The sequence below is a fragment of the Squalius cephalus genome (genome assembly GCF_949319135.1).
Source record: "Squalius cephalus genome assembly, chromosome: 24".
Classification (NCBI taxonomy): Eukaryota; Metazoa; Chordata; class Actinopteri; order Cypriniformes; family Leuciscidae; genus Squalius; species Squalius cephalus.
The window spans coordinates 22,386,487-22,408,720 of record NC_137145.1 but is presented as its reverse complement, the minus strand read 5'-3'; the positions used below and the strand labels follow the sequence as shown (position 1 = coordinate 22,408,720).

Below are 22,234 nucleotides of genomic sequence, written 5' to 3'. Positions count from 1 at the left end.
TATAAACAACATTAAAAACTTTGAAGACTTTATACAACAAACAAAGATCATATTCAAAAATCAAGTAACGAAGCTGATTTTTACCTGTTAGGCTCCATCTTTTCCTGTGTGCAGTCTGATTCTATATTAGGATCGTCTCTAACTGCTGTCTTCTGCTCCATCTGGCTGCTCGTCTTCACAGGCAACTGAATCAAGTCACTGTCCACCTGGAGCTTCTCAGCACCCTTCACGGATGCATCTTCTTCTCTGTGTTTTTTCTTGGGCAGCATTGGCTGGACCTTCGACTCTTTGCTCAAACATAGATCTGGTGAAGGCTCTACATATGCACTCGGTGGATCGACATGTATCTTGGAGTCAACAACAGGCTCCTTATGTTCCTCTTCCAGCTTTGTTGAGTGTCCATCCACAGTCGGTGGAGTTGGAAGGTCACGGTTCTGGATGTGACTATCTCTAGTCCCAACAGTTAACTTGTCCTCCATAATGGGGTTTTCCAGGACCTCCAGGCCCTGAAGTACGCTGAGAAGGGGTGAATCAAACACGTGGTCTTGTGAAGGTTTCATGCTTTGACTCCGACTGAAGTCTGTCTTGTCCTTGTCCTTGTCCTTGTCCTTGTCCTTGTCCTTGGACTTGCTCTTCTTCAAGCTTTTGTCCTTCTTCGGGTGACGTGGCATGGTGCCCATGTGCGTGTACATTTCACTGGAGCTGGCGTAGCTCTGGCTCCGTGGACTCATGCCCATATCGTCAGCGGCCAGCTCTTTGACCGATCCGTCGTCCTTCTGGGCATCTGATTTACGCCGGAGGTTGGTGAGGCTACCAAACCACTTGAAGCCTGAGAAGGGAGAAAACATGTTGTGTGTGCTGTAACTGTGCAGTTTTCTAAATGTCTCGAATGGTTAAAAAGTAAAAGGTTTATAGGACTGTGCACCCTATAGGGTCCCTGCCATTCCTAAAGTTCTTTCAATGTGAAAAAGAAACATGTAGCCTCTTAAGTAAACATACAAGACCTGACCTTGTCTGTGGGAAAAAAAATTTCATTGGTCCCTTTAGTCTCTAAGACTAAAGAGACTCAGATTCTCATAAATGAAGCCAGAATATTTCTTTCTGATGAAAATCATGTCATGGTTGCAGAACAGTGATAATGATGAACGAGGGAGGAAATTAAGATACTGTACAAACAGGAAGGCGAGTCTTAAAATAAAGCTTTATCGTAATTTGTTTCTAGCATGATCTTCAATGTCAGGGCCTGCCCTTAAATTTCTCTCTGTCACTGATGGAATGTCGACTCATTTATCTTAATAATTATAGCTCTCGGAGGAGCGTCAGAGTTCAGCCCTGTTCTGGTTTTGTTTCTTGTCAAGTGGTCTGGTCCAGACTGAGTATATTCATCATCAGACAGACTGAAATCAATAACACATGAGACTATTAAAAGTGATGTAGTTCTTAATATATTTCTGGGTATTGTACTTGAAGCTATGCAAAAGTATAACTGATATTAAGGAAGAAACCGGTTTTGTGTGCTAAGACTGTTACTTTTTACATTCACAATAATCATAGGTCCTGTTTATTTAAAATGAATGAGGAGTTAAATCTTATTTACACTTACATTTAGGATTAAACAACTAAAGTGAAATGATTACTGATTTATAGTAAAAGCAACTATTAAAGAAGAAAATATTAGTGTGAAATATAATAATAATAATAATAATAATAATTGGACCCTTTTCACATTTCTGGGCTTCTCAGAAGTCGTCATAGTTGGGTAAACTTCTATAGCGGTGAACGGAGGATGACAGCAAATATAATTTTTGTATTCCCATAAAAGCAAGAGAAAAACAAATATGTTATAGAGATTACGTGACTTTCCAAAAGAGGAAATAAATATAGAGAGATATCAAGTTGGTCAGAGGAGAGAAAGATATCGAATTTGCCATCTCTCCCTCAGCCGTTGTGTTAAAAACACCCTTGTAGCAGCGTTAATTTGTTTTTTTCCCCTACTGATAAGGAAATAGCCTATAACACAATATATTGAGTTATAAATGTGTATTAAATTTTGTAAAAATTTAATACACAAAAATTCTGTGTGTTTTCTTGCTTAAAAGAATAAATATTTAAATATCTACTTTACTGTTTATTCATGTGTGCATAATTTGAAATGTAAACATATACACATTTTCACATTTAAAGAGGAGACATAAAACCACATTGGACTATATAGTCAGCCTATGAAATAAAAATAGATTTGAATTGAAAGGTTACCTTATTTTCTCAGGAAAAGGGTATTTTTCATAAAGTTCAAGTTGAGACAAGTTGCATTTGTTGTGATTTTACATTACAATAATAATTTATCAAAATAAAGTTTTAATATTTTTGGATGTTTGCTATATTTACTGTTTTGTTTCCTGATAATTTCATCGTACTGTTAATTTTTCTATTTAAATGTTCAAAAGTTTAATGGACATTTCATTTTGACAAATTTTAGTAAGGCAAAACGTACTGTAAAAATGTTTTCAATTATCTATATTTTTACTGGCAATAGACGGGTGTGTGCATATGTATATTTAAATATTTTTAAAATAGATTTTAGGTTTTAAACTTTAAACTAAAAACCTTCTGCTTCTGTTGTTCCTGAATGATAAACACAGTGTAAAAGAAAAGTTGCTGCCTTCAAATTTTAAGTATAATCAACTTGGATGTTTAAGTCATTTCAACTTAAAGGGCACCTATTATGCAAAATTCACTTTTACATGGTGTTTGAACATAAATGTGTGTTGGCAGTGTGTGTACACAACCACCCTATAATGATAAAAATCCACCCAGTGCTTTTTTAAAATCTCCATAAATCATAAGCACTGTCTCAGAACAAGCTTTTTTATATATATATATATTTTAATTATTATTATTTTTATTTATTAAACATTTACTTACAAAATACAAAAGTTTTTTTTTTTTTTATTAAACATTTACTGTCTCAGAACAAGCCGTTCTCAGATTCGGGGCAATGTGACGTCACTTTGCACAGGCCCCTCCCACAACTGTTGATTGACACTGGAGTTTGAGCATAGACCCGCCCTGAGTGAGTTGGACAGACACAGTCCACCAGTGTTTCAACGCTTGAGCAGCTGTAGACAAGAATGTCTACTTAGCGATTGAGGTGTTTTGTTGTTGGATGTAAGAATGAACATAGCAGTCTTCATTTACTCCCGTTGTTACTCGAGGATGGATCTGTACTGTGTGTGATCAAGCTTACGGTCTCTGGAGCGACAGGACTAACGTGACTGATCACGGCAGAAATGAAAGTGAGAGCGCGTACTTTATGACAGCTCATCGAGTCGTTTTTCCAGTTTATTAAGCACCCACTGAAAAGGTGTGTATATATTTGTTTACTGTTGGTTAGTTGTAATAAGTGTTTTGTGTACTTCGCTGTTTATGTTGATGACAATGAAAGGGAGAGAGTTTATGGATAAGACTTTAATGCGCACTATGTTTATTAGCTCTTACAGTGATTTTCTGGAGTGAAACTAACGCTTCATCTTTTGTGTGATGTACAATAAACTTCTTTGAACTCCTCAGTATATTTTGGTCATCATTCGGACGGGGTCTGCTACAGCAGGCTTGTATTAATAGTGGAAAAAAGCAGATGACAAATAAGTTATAACCGTAATTAAACTAAACTATACCTGTTCTATCTCCATACAGCAAATATTCTCTGGCTCTGTGGGCATTATTGTCTGACTCCGAGTCGAAATGAACACCGCAACTGAGAGTTTCTGTTCTGATATTATCAGATGAGATTGTCCTGGCTCTGAGCGCGAGCTCGTGAGGCTCCGCCCTTTGGGCCGGCAGCAGCAGCTCATTTGCATTTAAAGGGATACACACTAAAACGGCGCGTTTTTTGTGAGCCCCAAAAAATTACAATTTAAACATGCTGTAAAAAATATCTGTTGGGTATTTTGAACTAAAACTTCACATACACACTCTGGGGACATCAGCGACTTATTTTACATCTTGTGAAAATCTTCATAATATGTGCCTTTTAAATTACATTAAACTGACTTTAAGGTAGTTGAATCTTGTATAACTTTGTGACGAACTGGAAGTTGTCACCAGAAATGGTTGTGATGTCCACAGGAGGGCGATGTTGTCATAGAGAGTTGCGAGTATAAAAGCAATGGAACAAAATGGAAAGGGGGTAACTAGAGAGGATGTACTACCGCCACACCACCCTGAACACGCTAATTTCGTCTGATCTCGGAAGTTAGAGATGGGAAATATGGACTAACACTGGAGGTTTAACACAGTGATTGAGCCCTGACTCATGTCAGTTCGCTACGGATCAACGCTGGCAGCGAGACCAGAGATGGCAACCAAACGGCTGGTTTGAATTTCCCGGTTTACCATTATACTGAACGCTGGTACAGACGGAACGTCAAACAAGTAGCCTATTTCGCTGGTTATTTATCTGAGAATGCTTGCTTTTACTTGCTGTGGAGCGTGTTGAGTTCAGATATGTATTTTGGATATTGAATCTGGCTGAATTATGATTGGCTGGGAATTCTAGTAACCTGTGGTGAACTTAGATAGCTTACTCTACTTGAGCGTTTGAACTGAGTCACTGAATTGTTGAAAAGTGAGAAAGATCCTGAGCGTTTGAACTGTTGAACGAATCATTAAGTTTTTGAACTGAGTCATTGAATCATTGAACAGTGAGAAAGATCCCGGGCGTTTGAACAGTTGAACAAATCATTAAGTGTTTGAACTGAGTCATTGAATCATTGAACAGTGAGAAAGATCCCGGGCGTTTGAACAGTTGAACAAATCATTAAGTGTTTGAACTGAGTCATTGAATCATTGAACAGTGAGAAAGATCCCGGGCGTTTGAACAGTTGAACAAATCATTAAGTGTTTGAACTGAGTCATTGAATCATTGAACAGTGAGAAAGATCCCGGGTGTTTGAACAGTTGAACAAATCATTAAGTGTTTGAACTGAGTCATTGAATCATTGAACAGTGATAAAGATCCTGAGTGTTTGAAATTTTGAACGAATCATTAAGAGTTTTGAACTGAGTCATTGAATCATTGAACAGTGAGAAAGATCCTGAGCGTTTGAACTTTTGAACGAATCATTAAGAGTTTTGAACTGAGTCATTGAATCATTGAACAGTGAGAAAGATCCCGGGTGTTTGAACAGTTGAACAAATCATTAAGTGTTTGAACTGAGTCATTGAATCATTGAACAGTGATAAAGATCCTGAGCGTTTGAACTTTTGAACGAATCATTAAGAGTTTTGAACTGAGTCATTGAATCATTGAACAGTGAGAAAGATCCTGAGCGTTTGAACTTTTGAACGAATCATTAAGAGTTTTGAACTTAGTCATTGAATCATTGAACATTAAGATAGATCCTGGGCGTTTGAACAGTTGAACAAATCATTAAGTGTTTGAACTGAGTCATTGAATCATTGAACAGTGAGAAAGATCCCGGGCGTTTGAACAGTTGAACAAATCATTAAGTGTTTGAACTGAGTCATTGAATCATTGAACAGTGAGAAAGAACAGTGAGAAAGATCCCGGGCGTTTGAACAGTTGAACAAATCATTAAGGGTTTGAACTGAGTCATTGAATCATTGAACAGTGAGAAAGAACAGTGAGCGTTTGAACTGTTTACACTGAATCATCGAATGTTTGAACTGTGTAAATTGAATCAATGCGTGTTTGAACCGCTGTTATAAAACTAGGATTGCATAATGTTGTGTTTGCAGCAAGTGTGTTATACCAGTCGTATTGTTTACTGTTTAAGGGTCAGTGGGAACTTGGCTAAATGAATCAAGTGTAGGTATTTTGGGTTAAACTATTTGAACTGACGTCACAAGGAATTTGTTGAATATATATATATATTTATATATATATATATTTTTTTTTTCTTCTGATTGTGAATTATTTTCTTATCAAATGGTTGTTTGAATAGTTTTTTTTCTTTTCTTTGTGTGTGTTAAGGCAGGAGAGTATAATGAATACAAAACATCCATGCAATCATGCAAATTGGTTTATTGTTATCTGTTATATTATTGCCTTATGTTCAACAGGGTTCATCTGTTAAAAAGTAACAAGCTGAATCCTCTGTAGGATTGACTTTAAGATTCAAAAATGTAAAAAAGTTGAGAATTGCTTAACTTATTTTGATGAGTTAAAAATGTGACTTATATGTTGTGGGTTTTTTTGTTTTTCATGACTGTGCTTTTACATGTTTTGCTCACAATCTTACACAATACATCCCTCAGTTGCAGTTTATCAATTTATCCTACTTTGTCCTTATTTGACCTTATAACACTCAAACTAATTTGATATAAAAGACTTTTAAATTTCATCATGAGTTTGTTTTCTCTTGGTCGATGTTCAATTTGGCTCATATTGATCTAGTCTAAAGTACATTCATTTGCTTGGTGCAGCTGAATCCCCAAATGTCATTACGGTATTCCCATATCCCATCACTGTCTTCAGAATGGTGTGAATCTGGCTTTGGCTTTACCTCAAGGCATGCCAGCAAAACAACAAAAAGCCTCTTAAAATCGTATCTATGTCTACGCACTAGTGCCTTCAAATACACCAACCTTCATAAGAGCGGAACATTATACCCTTTAAGGCCATTATAAAAATCAATCATGTCAACAGTCCTGCTCCTTTAGAACTCACTGATAGATTCGACAAGGACAGTGGGCTGATATTTAAGGCATTTTGAACTTTAATAGACTTGCTTAACCGACCAGAGACTTTAACCACAAGAACAAGCCTCATGGCAAAGAGATGTCAATCTGAATGATTACATCATACTATGGCAGAATTCAGATGTACTCACTCAGTTTGCGTTTGATCATGGTCTCTGACTCCTGTGTTTTTCCCGGGATGGGGAGCCACGGGTCCTCACTTCTGGCTCTTGTAGGTGTGTTTGTGTTTGTGTGTGTGTGTGTGTGTGTAGATAGAAGCGTGCACTTCCTGCTGATGCTCTGTAAGAAGCAGCTGCGAAAGAAAGACTTCCCGTGGTTGCTGGGCGGATACATGTGATCTGTAATACCACATTTACTCAACAGCACTCGACGCTGACATGCGAGAGCTTCTTCGGTCACTCTGTCAAAGGTGACATGACTGAATAAAATCACGTTTAACAAAATGTGCATATTGTACTATACTAATGCCATACCTTATTATAAAGAGCCATTTTGTTTTTGTGCATGGCTTACCTACCACTTCATCGTATAACACTTGACCTTTGACCTTTTGTACAAGGTTAATTTTACAGCTATAGTGAACTAGAAATAGTGAAGAATCTTATTATATCAACATTTTTTCCTCTTATTTTTTGGTTTGTTTGTTTATTAGCCTTGAGTTGAAGTTAAAGATTATTTTTAAGAAACTATATTATAAAAAAATTATATTTAAGAAACATTACATCATGTAAATTACACTTCTTCTTCATTACATAACTTTATTTTACGCATTAGCTAATGCATTAACCAACAACTAACAATGAGCAACACATTAATTACAGTATTTATTAATCATTATTAACAAGTTAATACACAACTGTTTGTTAGTTCATGCTAGCTCAGGTCTATTAAACAATATGAACAGATACAATTTTTAATTTTAATAATGTATTAGTAGATGCTGACATTTCTATGAACTAAGATTAATAAATTCTTCAGATACGTATTATTCATTGTTACTTCATGTTAACACTGTAAAAAAAATATTACATTGCTTTAATAAGATATTTAACACAGTTAAGTCTTCTGAAGCCATGTACACTCATTAGGTTCTTATGCACTGTAAAAAATGATATGATCAATAAGTTATGACAACATATGGTTTTATATTGCTTTAACTCATCAAAATAAGTTAAGCCATTTTCAACTTTTTTATAAGTTATACAAGATTGAACTAATTTTTAGGTCAGTTTAATGTCATTTAAGTTGATATGACTTAAACATCGAAGTTGATTGTACTTAAAAATGTAAGTAAATTTAACTAATTAACAAATGGAACCATATTCTACACTGTTACACTTTGTTTATTTAAATCCCATGGTTTCACACGCTGTATATTTCTAAACATATATTAAACATATTACATTCCTCTGTGGAGTGAGCTGTGGCCACATTAATGTCTGTTTATTATGATGAACCTTTCATTTTTGGAGGACTTATCTTCATCTTAACATTTCACACATATAATATCACACCAGATACATTTGCAGAAGTGTTGTTTATAAATGTGTGGCATCTCACTTCCTTTCTTGTAATCTGCTCTGAGCCTACTTCCTGCATGAACATGAGGGCGTATGTTCGAGATACTGACAAAGAAAGTGAGAAGTTTCAAAGTGAGCTAGTCATTGTTGAGTCTGTAACTTACAGTATACTGTAACATAAGAATTTAAGGTTTTAAAGACCGACACACAAATCACATTCTTACAGATCATATTCCTAATCATATATTTTCATACATGCAAGTGTCCTGGGTTTGGTTTAAACCAACTATATATGGATAATATGTTGCATCTGTTAAGAGTCAATATGCAGTTTTTCCGTCATAGCGAGTTCAATTTTCCAATTTGCATACTACCACATCATAGTATGCAAGATTATAATTAGTGTCCCAAATCATAGTTTGTTGAAAACAGTATACCAAAAGTGCCTGAATATCAGTTATCATTAACTAAAACTGTCAAAAACACTTTTGTTAATTGATATGAAGCTGAAATAAAAATAAAATACAAACATTACATGAAAAGAAATTTGAAATGATGCCTTGTCATCTAACTGAAATAAGTTATTACTTAATAATTTATTAAATAATTAAATTACCAAGTGTACTAAAACTAAACGGAAATAAAAATAAATTAAACCTATTTAGAAATAATTTAATTTAAAAATCAAACACTAGAATGACAAAATCCCATAACAACATCACTAAACATTATAATTGAAAATATGAAAGGAAAAGCTAATATAAGTAAAAACGATAATAGTTTATTAATAATAATAATAAAATAACTGCTGGATGCTGTTATATTCAGTTTGATGTTTGAAGTATGCCTTTGTACAAGCTTGCTTGACTTGCGAAACAGAAGAACAGAAAAAGTTTGACCCATCTTTTTCAGTTGAAGAACTGTGAAAATGTGGCTAAAGCTGCAACAGATATTTTCAAATGAATGAAATATCATTTTGCTACATGTTATTTTGCTGACAGGTAAATACTGTAGTATGTATCAACGATGGGAATATCCCAATACTGGGTGCATGAATGGCATCCCAATAGTGGCATAGCCTACATACTCAAAATTAAGCACTTTTCACGTTTAGTTTATCCTTTTAGTGCCTAGAATGCAAACTGTAGCAATAAGACACTCTACAATAAATCAATGACCTAACTGACCACTAGAGGACAGCAGCGGTCCAATATCACTGACTCACCACACTCATACTGTACTGCTTAATATTTGCAAATTATCAGGTTGCCACACTGAAAAAAATGATTCATTGACTTAGTTGAATTTGCTAAAAAAAATTATGTTAATTGGTTCCACATAATTAATTTTAGCTACATTTAAACAAATGCATTACGTTGAACTAAGTTCAACTTAATGCATTAGTTAAAATGTAGCTAAAATCAATTGTGTGGAACCACTTACGATAAAAACATTTAGTAAATTCAATGAATTTACTGAAATCATTGAATTTACTAAAAAAAATTATGGTAAGTGGTTCCACACAATTGATTTTAGCTACATTTAAACAAATGCATTAAGCTGAACTTAGTTCAACGTAATGCATTTGTTTAAATGTAGCTAAAATCAATTATGTGGATCCAATTAACATAATTTTTTTTAGTAAATTCAACTAGTCAATGAATCATTTTTTTCAGTGCATGAACTGAGCATAAAGATTATTAGCAGCCTATTAGACATGAGTTGGTTTAATGTGCACCAAATTATGAGCAAAATTAGGCAAAAAAAAACAAAAAAAAAGGCACATTACTGTACATCTTGTAAGTGACAAGCCTGTTAATAACTTCATGACTGAAGGCTTTCACAAAATAAATGACAGTTTGTCAAATGGAGCACTGCTAAAGTTGCAGAGACAGAGATATATGATCTGTCATAGTTTTAAGCAGTCTACTGGACAATTTCATTATAGCCACAAGACTTCATAAAATGCTCCTTGAGTTTTTAAGGGACAATCTGTCACTCGCATGAGATCCACTAATAGCACACCACAATCATCTAATCATCCAATCAATTCCCCATGGACAAAATCATGTCCGCCCTACATTTTTTCTTGTTCAAGAAGCCGTTTCACTCAGATATATGGTACATCACAATAGGGAAGAAAAGACTATCGCAACTTCCGTTTCATGGCGACTTTAAACAAACTTTCTCTGAAGTTAGATGTCTAAACTTAGCTAGATCGAGGGCTAGAGCGACACGTAGAGTGCTGTTACTACACCATATAGCTTTGATAACCTGGCATTATTTTTGTGCTAAATGTGCAGGTCTGATTCACAGGTTCACATGGCTAAAGCTACATACACCAACACACACACTGTCAGATTGACAGGACGGTTTTACTGTGAGTTAAAAATTTTTTTAGGTTTCACTAAAGTGTCGTTACCACAAGGTTGTTCGATCCTATAATGGATTTTATCGGAGTGGAAATGTTCAGGGTAACAGAGGTTAGCATTAGTGCTAATAAAACATATCAGACCCTCAGATCACAGCCAGATTCACATTGTTCTCAACTGTGGTAAAAATCAAGTCAAGTCACCTTCTGGAAGCATCTCTTTCAATAGCTTAGTCGGTATAGGGTCTATAGCATACATGTTGTCGATTTAGATGATTTAATGAGTTTAGTAAATTCTTCCTCTTCTATAGCAATGAATGAATCGAATTTTTCCTCGGGGAGACTACAATGCACTGCCTGATGTGATACTGTAGTAGACGGTTGCATAGTTTAATTTTCTCCCTGATATTATCAATCTTGTAAGTGAAGAAGTTCATAAAGTCATTACTGCTGTGCTGCTTGGAAACGTCTGGGCTTGAAGCTTTATTTTTTGTTAGTTCAGCCACTGTTTCAAGTGGGGTTTTGTTTATTTTCTTCTAATAGGATTGAAAAATAAGCAGATCTAGCAGCTTTTAAGGCCTCTCTGTATGCAATCGAGCTCTCCTTCCATGAAATGCGAAATACCTCTAGTTTTGTTTTCTTCCAGTTGCGCTCCATTTTTCTGGCTGCTCTCTTAAGGGCCCGAGTGTGCTCGTTGTACCACGGCGTTGGACTATTTCCTTTAATCTTCTTTAAGCGAAACGGAGCAACTGTGTCTAAAGTGCTGGAAAAGAGAGAGTTAAAAGTTTGTCGCAATATCGAGTTCTTCTAAGCTATCCGGGATGCTGCTGAGATGATGAGAATGATCAGGAAGATTATTAATAAAGCAATCTTTAGTGGCAGAAGTGATAGGTCTGACATATTTGTAACACAGAGTCGGCTTTGCAGCCTTGGCTAAATGAAGTTTACACGAGACTAGATAATGATCTGAGATGTCATCGCTCTGCTGCAGAATTTCAACGGCATCAACATCTATTCCATGTGATAATATTAGATCTAGAGTATGATTATGACAATGAGTAGGTCCTGACACGTGTTGTCTAACTCCAATTGAGTTCAGAATGTCTTTAAATGCCAATCCCAATGAATCTTTTTCGTTATCTATGTGTATATTAAAATCACCAACAATTATGACTTTATCTGCAGCCAGTACTAACTCTGATAGAAAGTCTGCAAATTCTTTGATAAAGTCTGTATGGTGCCCTGGTGGACTGTATACAGTAGCCAGCACAAATCTCAAACGTGATTTATCATTTACACCAGATAGTGTTACATTAAGCACCAACACTTCAAAAGAATTTTGAGTTTTTTGTATGTCCTAATTCGGGGAACAGACACAGTCCATATGATGATATCTAGATGAAAGAGTCTCTGTAAATCACTGTAAAACCAAACAGTGTTAAATGTATCAATATTTAACAAACATACACTTACTTAGACTATAGCCTATTTAATCAGTAAGATCATTGTATGTAGGCTGTTGACAGTTGCAGTAAACCAGAATGTGCACCTGTCCTTTGTCAGTCATGTTTCTTAAATGGATAGTTCACCCAAAAAATGAAAGTTCTGTCGTTACTGTCATTACTCACCCTCATGTCGTAACAGACCCGTTAGACTTTCAATCATCTTCAGAACACAAATGAAGATCTTTTTGATGAAATCCAAGAGCTTTCTGTCCCTCCATTGACAGCTACGCAACTACCACATTCAAGGTCCAGAACAGCAGGAAATACATCATTAAAGCAGTCCATGTGACTCCAGTGGTTTAACCTCAATTTTATGAAGTGGTGCAAGTGCTTTGTTTGCACAAAAAACTGAATTTATCACTTTATTTACAAACATAGTTCAGAAAATGTTCCTTGTTAGCTGGGTTTAGGTTGGCACATACCTTGTTATCTAGAGAATAGGGAACTTATAAAGGACATTGGGCTGTAAACCCCCATTGTGACCATTATTCGCCAATTTTTAGTTATCATGCTAAAACATGCTAATGCTAATTCCAGTGCTTCTTAATCTAAAGCTCACTAACTACTAGTGAGCACTTTCACTGTATTTACAGATATTTACCTTGGTCTTTCTCCACAGGCCGTTTAACTCTTCCTTTCGCTGTTCTTATCAACAGATAAAACAGAAGCTATGAAGACAAGGAACGAAAACAAATAAGATAAATCTAATTTGATTTGTATAATTGTTCACTCTCTGATAAAGGGATTTGAAGAAACATCTGCAACCCGAGGCTCAGCTCAGAACTCTGTGAATACACATATTGCTTTTTTGACTCAGTCGAGGACGCCAATTGCAATCGGTCTTATTCCTCCAAGTGGCAAAATCCATTGATATTGTACGTTGACTATCACTTTACTGAAGATTTTCATTGTCTATCTATCAAGTTAAGGCTTTTAACGTTTCTGTTAGAAATGTCTTCATTGAGAAGGACAAGATGTCAGTTAAGCATTATCACACAAGCAATATTGCTGTTGAACTGAATATCATCACGTTTCAGAGTGAAGAGTGGTACTGGATTCATTTACACACAAAATACCATTTGTAAGCGCTGTGAGTTTACATGCATTTAACAACCAGATTCATTTGAAAGTGAAGAATTTGATACACAGATGCTTTTATTGTAACTTGTAGGATAAGCCAACCAAACCTTAACCCTGATGATGGATCACAGCCTGAGACAAGAACACAAGAGCGAGGAAATTAATAAATATCAAGAAGTGTTAAGATCTGAGAGGCAGGGATCGGATTTACACTGCTAACCTTTTCTTTACCCATAATTCATCTTTCTTAAGGGAGTGATACAAGAGGAGAATAAAGATTATGTCTATATATTAAGATTATGTATAGCTCATATGTATAGCTCATAGCTAGTATCATAGTTAGTGAAGTGAATTCAGATCACCATTGAACATGATAAATAAAGAGGGAAAAGCCAGACATGAGAGAAAGCATTATGACAGATGTTTTCAATAAGGAGGTGAGTGGAGGGACTGAGGGTTTACCCCTCTCTCTCTCTCTGTGTTTACATGTGAACAGTGTTTTTTAGTCCATCGTGTCACTCTCTCCACAGATTGGATGCGCTTCGTTGAGTCGTGGATTAACGTAGGGTGGCAAACATCACACACTTACACCAGTCACTCCATTTAACAACTTCTTTCTCTCTCATCCTGCAGAGTTACGGATGCCGAACATGTCATTTGTACAGTGTACAAAATCACACTGTTTAAGGATTATGCCATCTTTCTTTGGTTTATATAAAATGTAAAAAGTCAAAATATTATTGGCTTGTCAACTGTCCATGTTTTCCAAGTATCAATCGGTAAAATGATTTAAAAAAAATTAGTGATATAAAATGATTTGATGTAATCAAGATAGTAAAATATATATTTTTAATTGTACTATTATCATGTGTACTTAGATTTAAAACAACCTTTTTTTTATTTTTTTGCCTTTTCACTCTTTGAAACAAAGGTTCAATTAGGTTCTATAGTTCTAGCTGCTTCTCCACAGCCTCCAAGGTAGACACACATCCGATTCATTCACCATTTGAACAGATAAACAGTATTTTCCTGAGTGAGAAGAGTGTAAACAAGACAAGCAGTGGCAGGGACCTGGCTAGTGATGCTAATGGGCTAAAGCTAGCGGTGGATGTTCAGGAAATTGGATTAAACTATCAATATCAAAGAATTCCGATAGTATTTAATAGGGGTGTAACAATATATCGTGTCACAATATATCACAATACAAAAAAGCAAAACAATATGTATCGTGGAAAGTGACATTATGTATTGTGTAGGCCCATAGTTCAATAAAATTCACGTTTTCAGAGTTTTAGTGTCAGTACTACATTAAACTACTATATAATGTTGAATATAATGTATAATAATTCAATGGGGGAATATTTGTGGGTTCTGATAATGCCAAATGTCTTATATTACCAGTAAAAAGTGGACTACATTATTTTAAATACACTCACCTAAAGGATTATTAGGAACACCATACTAATACTGTGTTTGACCCCCTTTCGCCTTCAGAACTGCCTTAATTCTACGTGGCATTGATTCAACAAGGTGCTGAAAGCATTCTTTAGAAATGTTGGCCCATATTGATAGGATAGCATCTTGCAGTTGATGGAGATTTGTGGGATGCACATCCAGGGCACGAAGCTCCCGTTCCACCACATCCCAAAGATGCTATATTGGGTTGAGATCTGGTGACTGTGGGGGCCATTTTAGTACAGTGAACTCATTGTCATGTTCAAGAAACCAATTTGAAATGATTCGAGCTTTGTGACATGGTTCATTATCCTGCTGGAAGTAGCCATCAGAGGATGGGTACATGGTGGTCATAAAGGGATGGACATGGTCAGAAACAATGCTCAGGTAGGCCGTGGCATTTAAACGATGCCCAATTGGCACTAAGGGGCCTAAAGTGTGCCAAGAAAACATCCCCCACACCATTACACCACCACCACCAGCCTGCACAGTGGTAACAAGGCATGATGGATCCATGTTCTCATTCTGTTTACGCCAAATTCTGACTCTACCATCTGAATGTCTCAACAGAAATCGAGACTCATCAGACCAGGCAACATTTTTCCAGTCTTCAACTGTCCAATTTTGGTGAGCTCGTGCAAATTGTAGCCTCTTTTTCCTATTTGTAGTGGAGATGAGTGGTACCCGGTGGGGTCTTCTGCTGTTGTAGCCCATCCGCCTCAAGGTTGTGCGTGTTGTGGCTTTACAAATGCTTTGCTGCATACCTCGGTTGTAACAAGTGGTTATTTCAGTCAAAGTTGCTCTTCTATCAGCTTGAATCAGTCGGCCCATTCTCCTCTGACCTCTAGCATCAACAAGGCATTTTCGCCCACAGGACTGCCGCATACTGGATGTTTTTCCCTTTTCACACCATTCTTTGTAAACCCTAGAAATGGTTGTGCGTGAAAATCCCAGTAACTGAGCAGATTGTGAAATACTCAGACCGGCCCGTCTGGCACCAACAACCATGCCACGCTCAAAATTGCTTAAATCACCTTTCTTTCCCATTCTGACATTCAGTTTGCAGTTCAGGAGATTGTCTTGACCAGGGGCCCGTTCTTCGTACGTTGCTTATTACATCCGAGATCAAATGACACATCCAAGATGATATCATCGTGCGAATCATGATCTGGCTAACTCGGTTCTTCGAACACACTTGCTGGATATGATTAGTATCGCTGGATTGAGTTATCTGAGATAATTGCGCGTTCATGCGCTGGTTAAAAGGGGATATGTATCGATAGTAGAAACATTGATCAGCAACGCTGCTATTGGCTGCTCAGCGTGGCCAAAGAGCGCGCTCAGTTTTTCTCCTCAGCAGAGCAAGAACTAATATAGTCGAAGTTTATTCGGAATTTTAATGTTTAATCAAAACGCCAGGGAACACCTCAAAGTCTGCAAAAGCCAGGAGAGAGGGCTGGCAAAAAGTAGCAGACAATTTAAATCCGTTAGAAGTGGCCATGTTAGATGTTTTTATCACTTATTAGCCTATATTTTTGTATTTTAATAATTGCATAATTACTTTGTGCTTTGTAATGTCAGTCACCATACTAGAACATGGGAACAAATAAAAGTGAAGTACAAAAATATTCTACATAATGGTCATTTTTTGTTATATTATAGTCTCTTTTATAAAAGGCACTGTTAAATAAATGGTGTTCTGTTTATAAAAGCAACCAAGAAAAAGGCTGAGAAAAAAATAGAAAAGATCTTAGTAGCCTACACTGTAAAATAATTTTTGCTGCGTTAAATTAAGGCTGTATAGTCATTTCAACTGTTAAATCTTGAGTAATGATGAATTGCTTTGACTTGTGAAAGTGAAAACTGATAAACTTATGTTAATGTACACATATTTTGCCATGAGTTATTGATCACATTTTTCCCCAGTGTAGTTCATTGTAATGACATTGTGTTTTCCTCTTTTGTGCACTTTTACATAATACACACTTGTATCTGTTCCCAAGAAAGTGGTGGCTGAAATATGTGCAGTAAGTGGACATTTTCTAACTTTCCAAAAGAAAAGAAAGTATAAGACTTTGTAATGTCCATTTGTTTCCATTGCACTGGCCAGTGAATAAACCCTCTCAGATAACTGTCATATGGAGGAACTAGCCTACCTGCAAGTGCATAAATAACTTTACTTAATTTATACTTGTATGCTTTATGGCTGCAATATAAGTTGCAGGATTCCACATCTACAGAAAGGCCTACAGAAGAGGAGACATAGGCCTACAGGTGGGCAGTGTATAGCCAACTTTTCCTTTTTATTTGTTGCATGAGGCATGTGTCTAATATCTCTTGTTGCAGGCACTTGACCACTGGCTTTTCTTTACAAAGAACAATTGAAATAAAACTCAAGGAACTAAGCATATTTGTCTTTTATTAAACATTTAATGAAAAGTGTTTTTTTTTTTTGGCAATGTTGTGTAATATGGCACATGCAACAATGTCACAGGCCCTGTCAGGTGTGCAACCCTCAGACTTTTCAGACACTGAAATCTTCCCTTTAGTTAGCCAAAGTTAATTTCATTGTGTGCCCTTGTCCTGGCTAGAGCTGCATTGTAACTGGTTTGGGTCAGGGAATGGGGTCATAAAACACCTGTCTGCAGGAACATGTCATAATCACCTATGAAAAAAATGCAGTTCTGTTAGGATCAGCATAAGTGTATGTAATACATTGAGCTTGATATTTAATTGTGGAACTTTCCTTACCACTTTCAAATAATGTGCATAAATGTGAATCTCTGAAAATTCTTAAGTCATGCACAGATCCTGGCCATTTTGCTTTCACATTTGTGATATGGAAGATTTTAGTCAACTGCCTTTTTTTAATTTGATATAATATTACTAATCTGGAATATTAAGAATCACAATAGTAACTGGGCTGCACATTTACATTGTGAACCCCCTTTCTGTTCACATAATCCCCTTCATTGAGGCCTTGGTGGCAGTCTATGGTAGCCTATAGTCTATGGTACCAATCACGTTAGTGAAGCCTGAGTGACATCTGTAATTGGCATGGTCATGATTGTATGATCTTCATAAAAAAATATGATAGCCTAAAAAAAAAAAAAAAAAAAAAAAAAAAACTGCTTTACAACATTGGGTCTTAAGTGGCTTGGAAATGCCACAAAAAATAAATAAAAAAAATAAATAAAATAAAACTGTTTTTTAAACATAAAAGCGACAAAAAACGACAATTTCACGAATCACGAGAAAAAAATATATATCTCAGAAAGAAAGTGCACTATCGCGCTGCGCTGGCCTTCCCGTATCAGCTCCGCTTATGAAGCCGGGATCTATGGCAATCCTGTTAACATGAAATAAGCCTGCTCCCAAGCAGGTTTAAGTTTGCGCACATGTTGCTATGACAGCAAGTCCAGGATGAGCGTTGAAGAACCAAACAATCCAAGATCATGCCAAATCACCAACAATCAAATCCAGCTAAGTGAGTTAGCGACGTACGAAGAACGGACCCCAGGACCACACCCCTAAATGCATTGAAGCAACTGCCATGTGATTGGTTGATTAGATAATTGCATTAATGAGAAATTGAACAGGTGTTCCTAATAATCCTTTAGGTGAGTGTATATCGATAAAAATGCTGGGTTGTTTTAACCCAATTTTGGGTCAAATATGGACTAACCCAAATGTTGGGTTAAAAATGTTACCCAACGCCTGGGTTTGTCCATTTTTAAATTGCATTTTTAACCCAACGTTGGGTTAGTCCATATTTGACCCAAAATTGGGTTAAAACAACCCAGCATTTGAAAGCATATCCGTCTAAAATAATTCTGTATTTTCAGCCTCAGAATCATGAATATTTTTTATTCTGGTGTCACCATTGTCCTGTGCGTTGGGTTTCCAGCACCATGTCCAAGCCTATATTCATTTACACTCACAATGTTAATATCAAATTTAGCATTTTAATCAACAGTACATTTTTTGTTAACCTTTTACTAAATGTCTTGGAGTATCGCAATAATATCGTATCGTGACTTCAGTATCGTGATATGTATCGAATCGTGACATGAGGGTATCGTTACACACTATAGTTTTTTGTGACTTATGCTAATTTTAAAGATCCCTTTATGCCAAAAAGGTTCATTAAGGAGTAATGTCTTAAATTATTGCATAAATTCACATTTAAAGGGTTATTTCAGATTGTTCTAGTGATAAAGTATGATTACGAGCTGTTTAATTCATAAAATGACTGGACAGGTCTAGCTGTTCCCGTGTCCTCTTTATTGTAGATGGTGTGTCACAACAGTTGCTATATTTGAAGGAAGGTTGGCCAAGAGGTTCAGGCCAGGTGTGAGATAATGATGAAGGTTGAGATGGCATGAATGGCAGCAGGGGATGTGAAGGTGACTCCTGTCGAGCTCTTCTCACTGCAGCCAGGTGTGTTTTTAGAGCCGTCTCACTCGCTCTGTGCTCCTCTTTTTATGGGCTCTCCCTTGTTTTCTTCAAGGCTTTTATTGTGTAATTTATCCTCAACACAAAATAAAAAGTTTTGAATAAATAATTAGTGTTGTCACAATAGCAAAATTTAATTAAATGCATCAAATTTAACAATACCAACTTTGACACCAAAGATAAGGAAATGCTACTGAACACCCCTTTCACTGTTTAGTTTACATTTTAAATGCATTTATGCAGTATTAATTAAACTCTATACTTGTGACATCACTATTTTAGACATTATTTTATCAGAGATTGTTTTCATGTGAGGTAAATTAAGATTAGCTCAGACTAGTACTAATCGAAAACCCTACAGTAAACAAAACAGTGTTTTTTGCATAGTCAAGAATGTACCGTAAATCATTTTACTTCATAGACATGATTGTCCAATTAAAATATCTCAAAGACATTTTACCTTGATGCAGGTCACAGGAAGCCCCCATGGAAAACATCTGCCTGTTTCTCCTCTGAGTTATTATCAGGGGATTATGCATTTTATGCATTGCCATTATTTAATACTTTAAGGAAAGTATATTTTCTTACTTCAGACTCAAAGTACCAGGGCTGTAACAGTCATAGATATTGGGGAAACCGCATTAATGATCATGTTTTATGAAATTAAATTAGCCCAAGATGTTTTTTCATAGTCACAAGAAAAAAAAAACATATAAGGAACTGTAGGTCTTTTTTACAAGCTATTCATGTTCATGTCATCAAAAATAAAAAGTGAATACTTGAATGTAGACCAGCACCTTTTACAGAAGAACTTCAGGTTGCCTTTTTGTTTCTGCAGAGGTCATAACAATGTCAAACATGCAAATAAATAATGAAGGGAAGCGAAATTTGAGGTTTTGGAAAACCCAATGTTACCTCAACTAAAGTGTTGTCTTGACCTCAGGATAGCCATCAATGTGAGCCAGACCAAAAATACTTCTAAAGAGATTTAGGCAAAAATACTCTTTTAAGATAATGAATGTGTCTGACCCACTGGAACAGAAATAAACAGGATAAAGTCATTACTAGGACATCACACTGTATATCATATATTGTCTCAATAAAAGCATTGAATGAAGCAGGATCATGCAGTTCATATGATCTGCAAATGCTCTGCATATCCAAGCCATTTGAGAGAATGAGTTTGGGGGCTGGCTAATTAATATTATCATGACTATAAATTCCCTTGTCATTTGAGGTGTAGCATAATAAAATGTTGGGAATATGCGAGTAACTGCATGTAAATTATTTATTTGCCAACCAACAGTAATTTTCTGCAATTTGCGGCAGTTATGGAGGGATTTGGGCGAGCAGATCCACATCAGCTGTGTCGCCTGCTCTGTTGTTATGCGTCATCATCATTGTTCTCTGTTCTCATTGGTTTGTTGGCATATGGGTAATTTCACGCGCAAGTAAATCTGTCCGCAGATTGTTAGGGATGTCCCGAGCCGATCTCAAGGCCGGAAGCACAGCTGTCAATGATGTTACACCCCATTTTTATAGCATCAAATAAGTAGGGGCCATTTATACGACAAATAAAAAAATCAAACTTTTTACGCATTTTGCCCATTCATTTACACGACAACAGTGTTTTGGTGGCTTGAAAACGCAAACTTTTAAAAGTGTTAAAAGCGTTTAAAAGTGTTTCTGTGTAAACTACAAAAACATGAATTAGTGAAAAAAACTATGACATTATATGTATGCATATTACGTGTTCATTTTATAGGCGTGCGTTTTTCTTTACAAAGTGACATCGCCATCTACTGGCCTAGCAGCATAATACAGCATTTTTTTGTTATTTTCGCAGATCCGAATGGAGATCGTTTTGACAACGTTGTCGTCTGCATGCGAAAAACACAGAAAAAAACGTTTCCGTTTTTAGTACTTCATAGTTGTATAAACGTGCCATAGTTTGATAAAACCAAAGTTTTTGGAAAAATGAACACTTGAACATATGTCATTGTGATTAGATCTACCTAAAATGACAGACATCATTACAGTATATCAATGTAGGCCTACTCATTTTCAAAAAAAATTTTTTGAGTGACACACACTTTTTTTTTCTCCATGAAACTTTATTCTGTACAGAACTGAAACAAGAAAGTTGTGTTTTTTTATGTGTTCTCATCTCATTTTTGTCTTTCAAGATCTCCTCCCAGAATGTGCACTTTCAACACACACACACACACACACACACACACACACACACACACGAAGTCTCGTTCTCTGGATGAGCTGTCTGCCCTGCAGAGACAATAAATGGAGAAATGTGTAGGTGGGCATCAAAGACATTGGGGGAAGAGACTTTTGTGAGGCATAAAGGTAATTTCGCAAGTCACAATAATTTGCATGAAGTGGGACATAATTATTTGAATGTGTGTGTGTGTGTGTGTGTGTGTGTGTGTGTTTAAAAGCTGCAGCACGTAAGGGGTCGGATGAATCATTTGAGAGGCATTTAAGCTAATGTTAGAGCCATGGGTCTCTCCACGCTCACAGCCTCTGACTGCTAATGCAGAAAACACAGATCTTAGATTAGTTCAGTAGCTGGTTAATTCCCATTTCTCATCAGCCTGCTGATCAAAACTCTAACCCTTCAGCTAAAGGCTCAGATCATAAACCACACTATGCGCTGAACACTCTAGTGAGGGGTCCTTGATGAAAATGAGCCCTGATTGCAGAGGAGAGACAATTAAATGATATCTAGGACGAGGTTTATTGACTGTCAGATTACTCACTTTACCTACAAACACCTAATGCCTGTGCGTAATATTTAGGCTTATATTTATGTTTGGAATAGCATACTAGCACACTACTTGAACTATTTCTGCAGTATACAGGTGTGCATATAGATGCTGAATACCCAGATGACCTACTAAATTCGATGGAAACAGTATAACGCAGTGCATAGGTACGGTGTCCCATAATGCAATGCATTTTAATTATTAAATAAAAAACTTTGTACATGTTCTGTGTAATTAACAATATTAAACATTACACAAGATACACTGTAAAAAAACATTACAGTAAAAAATACAGGAGCAACATTTTAAGTTTTACAGATTGACCTTTAGATTTACTGTAAAAAA

The 22,234-nt window shown here is 36.2% G+C and overlaps 1 protein-coding gene across 1 annotated transcript in view; it reads right to left on the bottom strand.

Moving 5' to 3' along the window:
- The window catches only part of sh2d3ca (SH2 domain containing 3Ca), a 56,027-nt gene extending 49,060 nt beyond the window's left edge, over positions 1 to 6,967 (bottom strand). Inside the window, exons 1-2 of the mRNA XM_079861857.1 lie at positions 6,855 to 6,967; positions 85 to 829 (exon numbers count right to left, since the gene is read on the bottom strand). Of these exons, the coding sequence (XP_079717983.1) occupies positions 85 to 829; positions 6,855 to 6,873 (764 nt within the window). The 5' untranslated portion in view covers positions 6,874 to 6,967. The remainder of the gene's footprint in view (positions 1 to 84; positions 830 to 6,854) is intronic.
- Between the last annotated feature and the right edge of the window lie 15,267 nt (positions 6,968 to 22,234).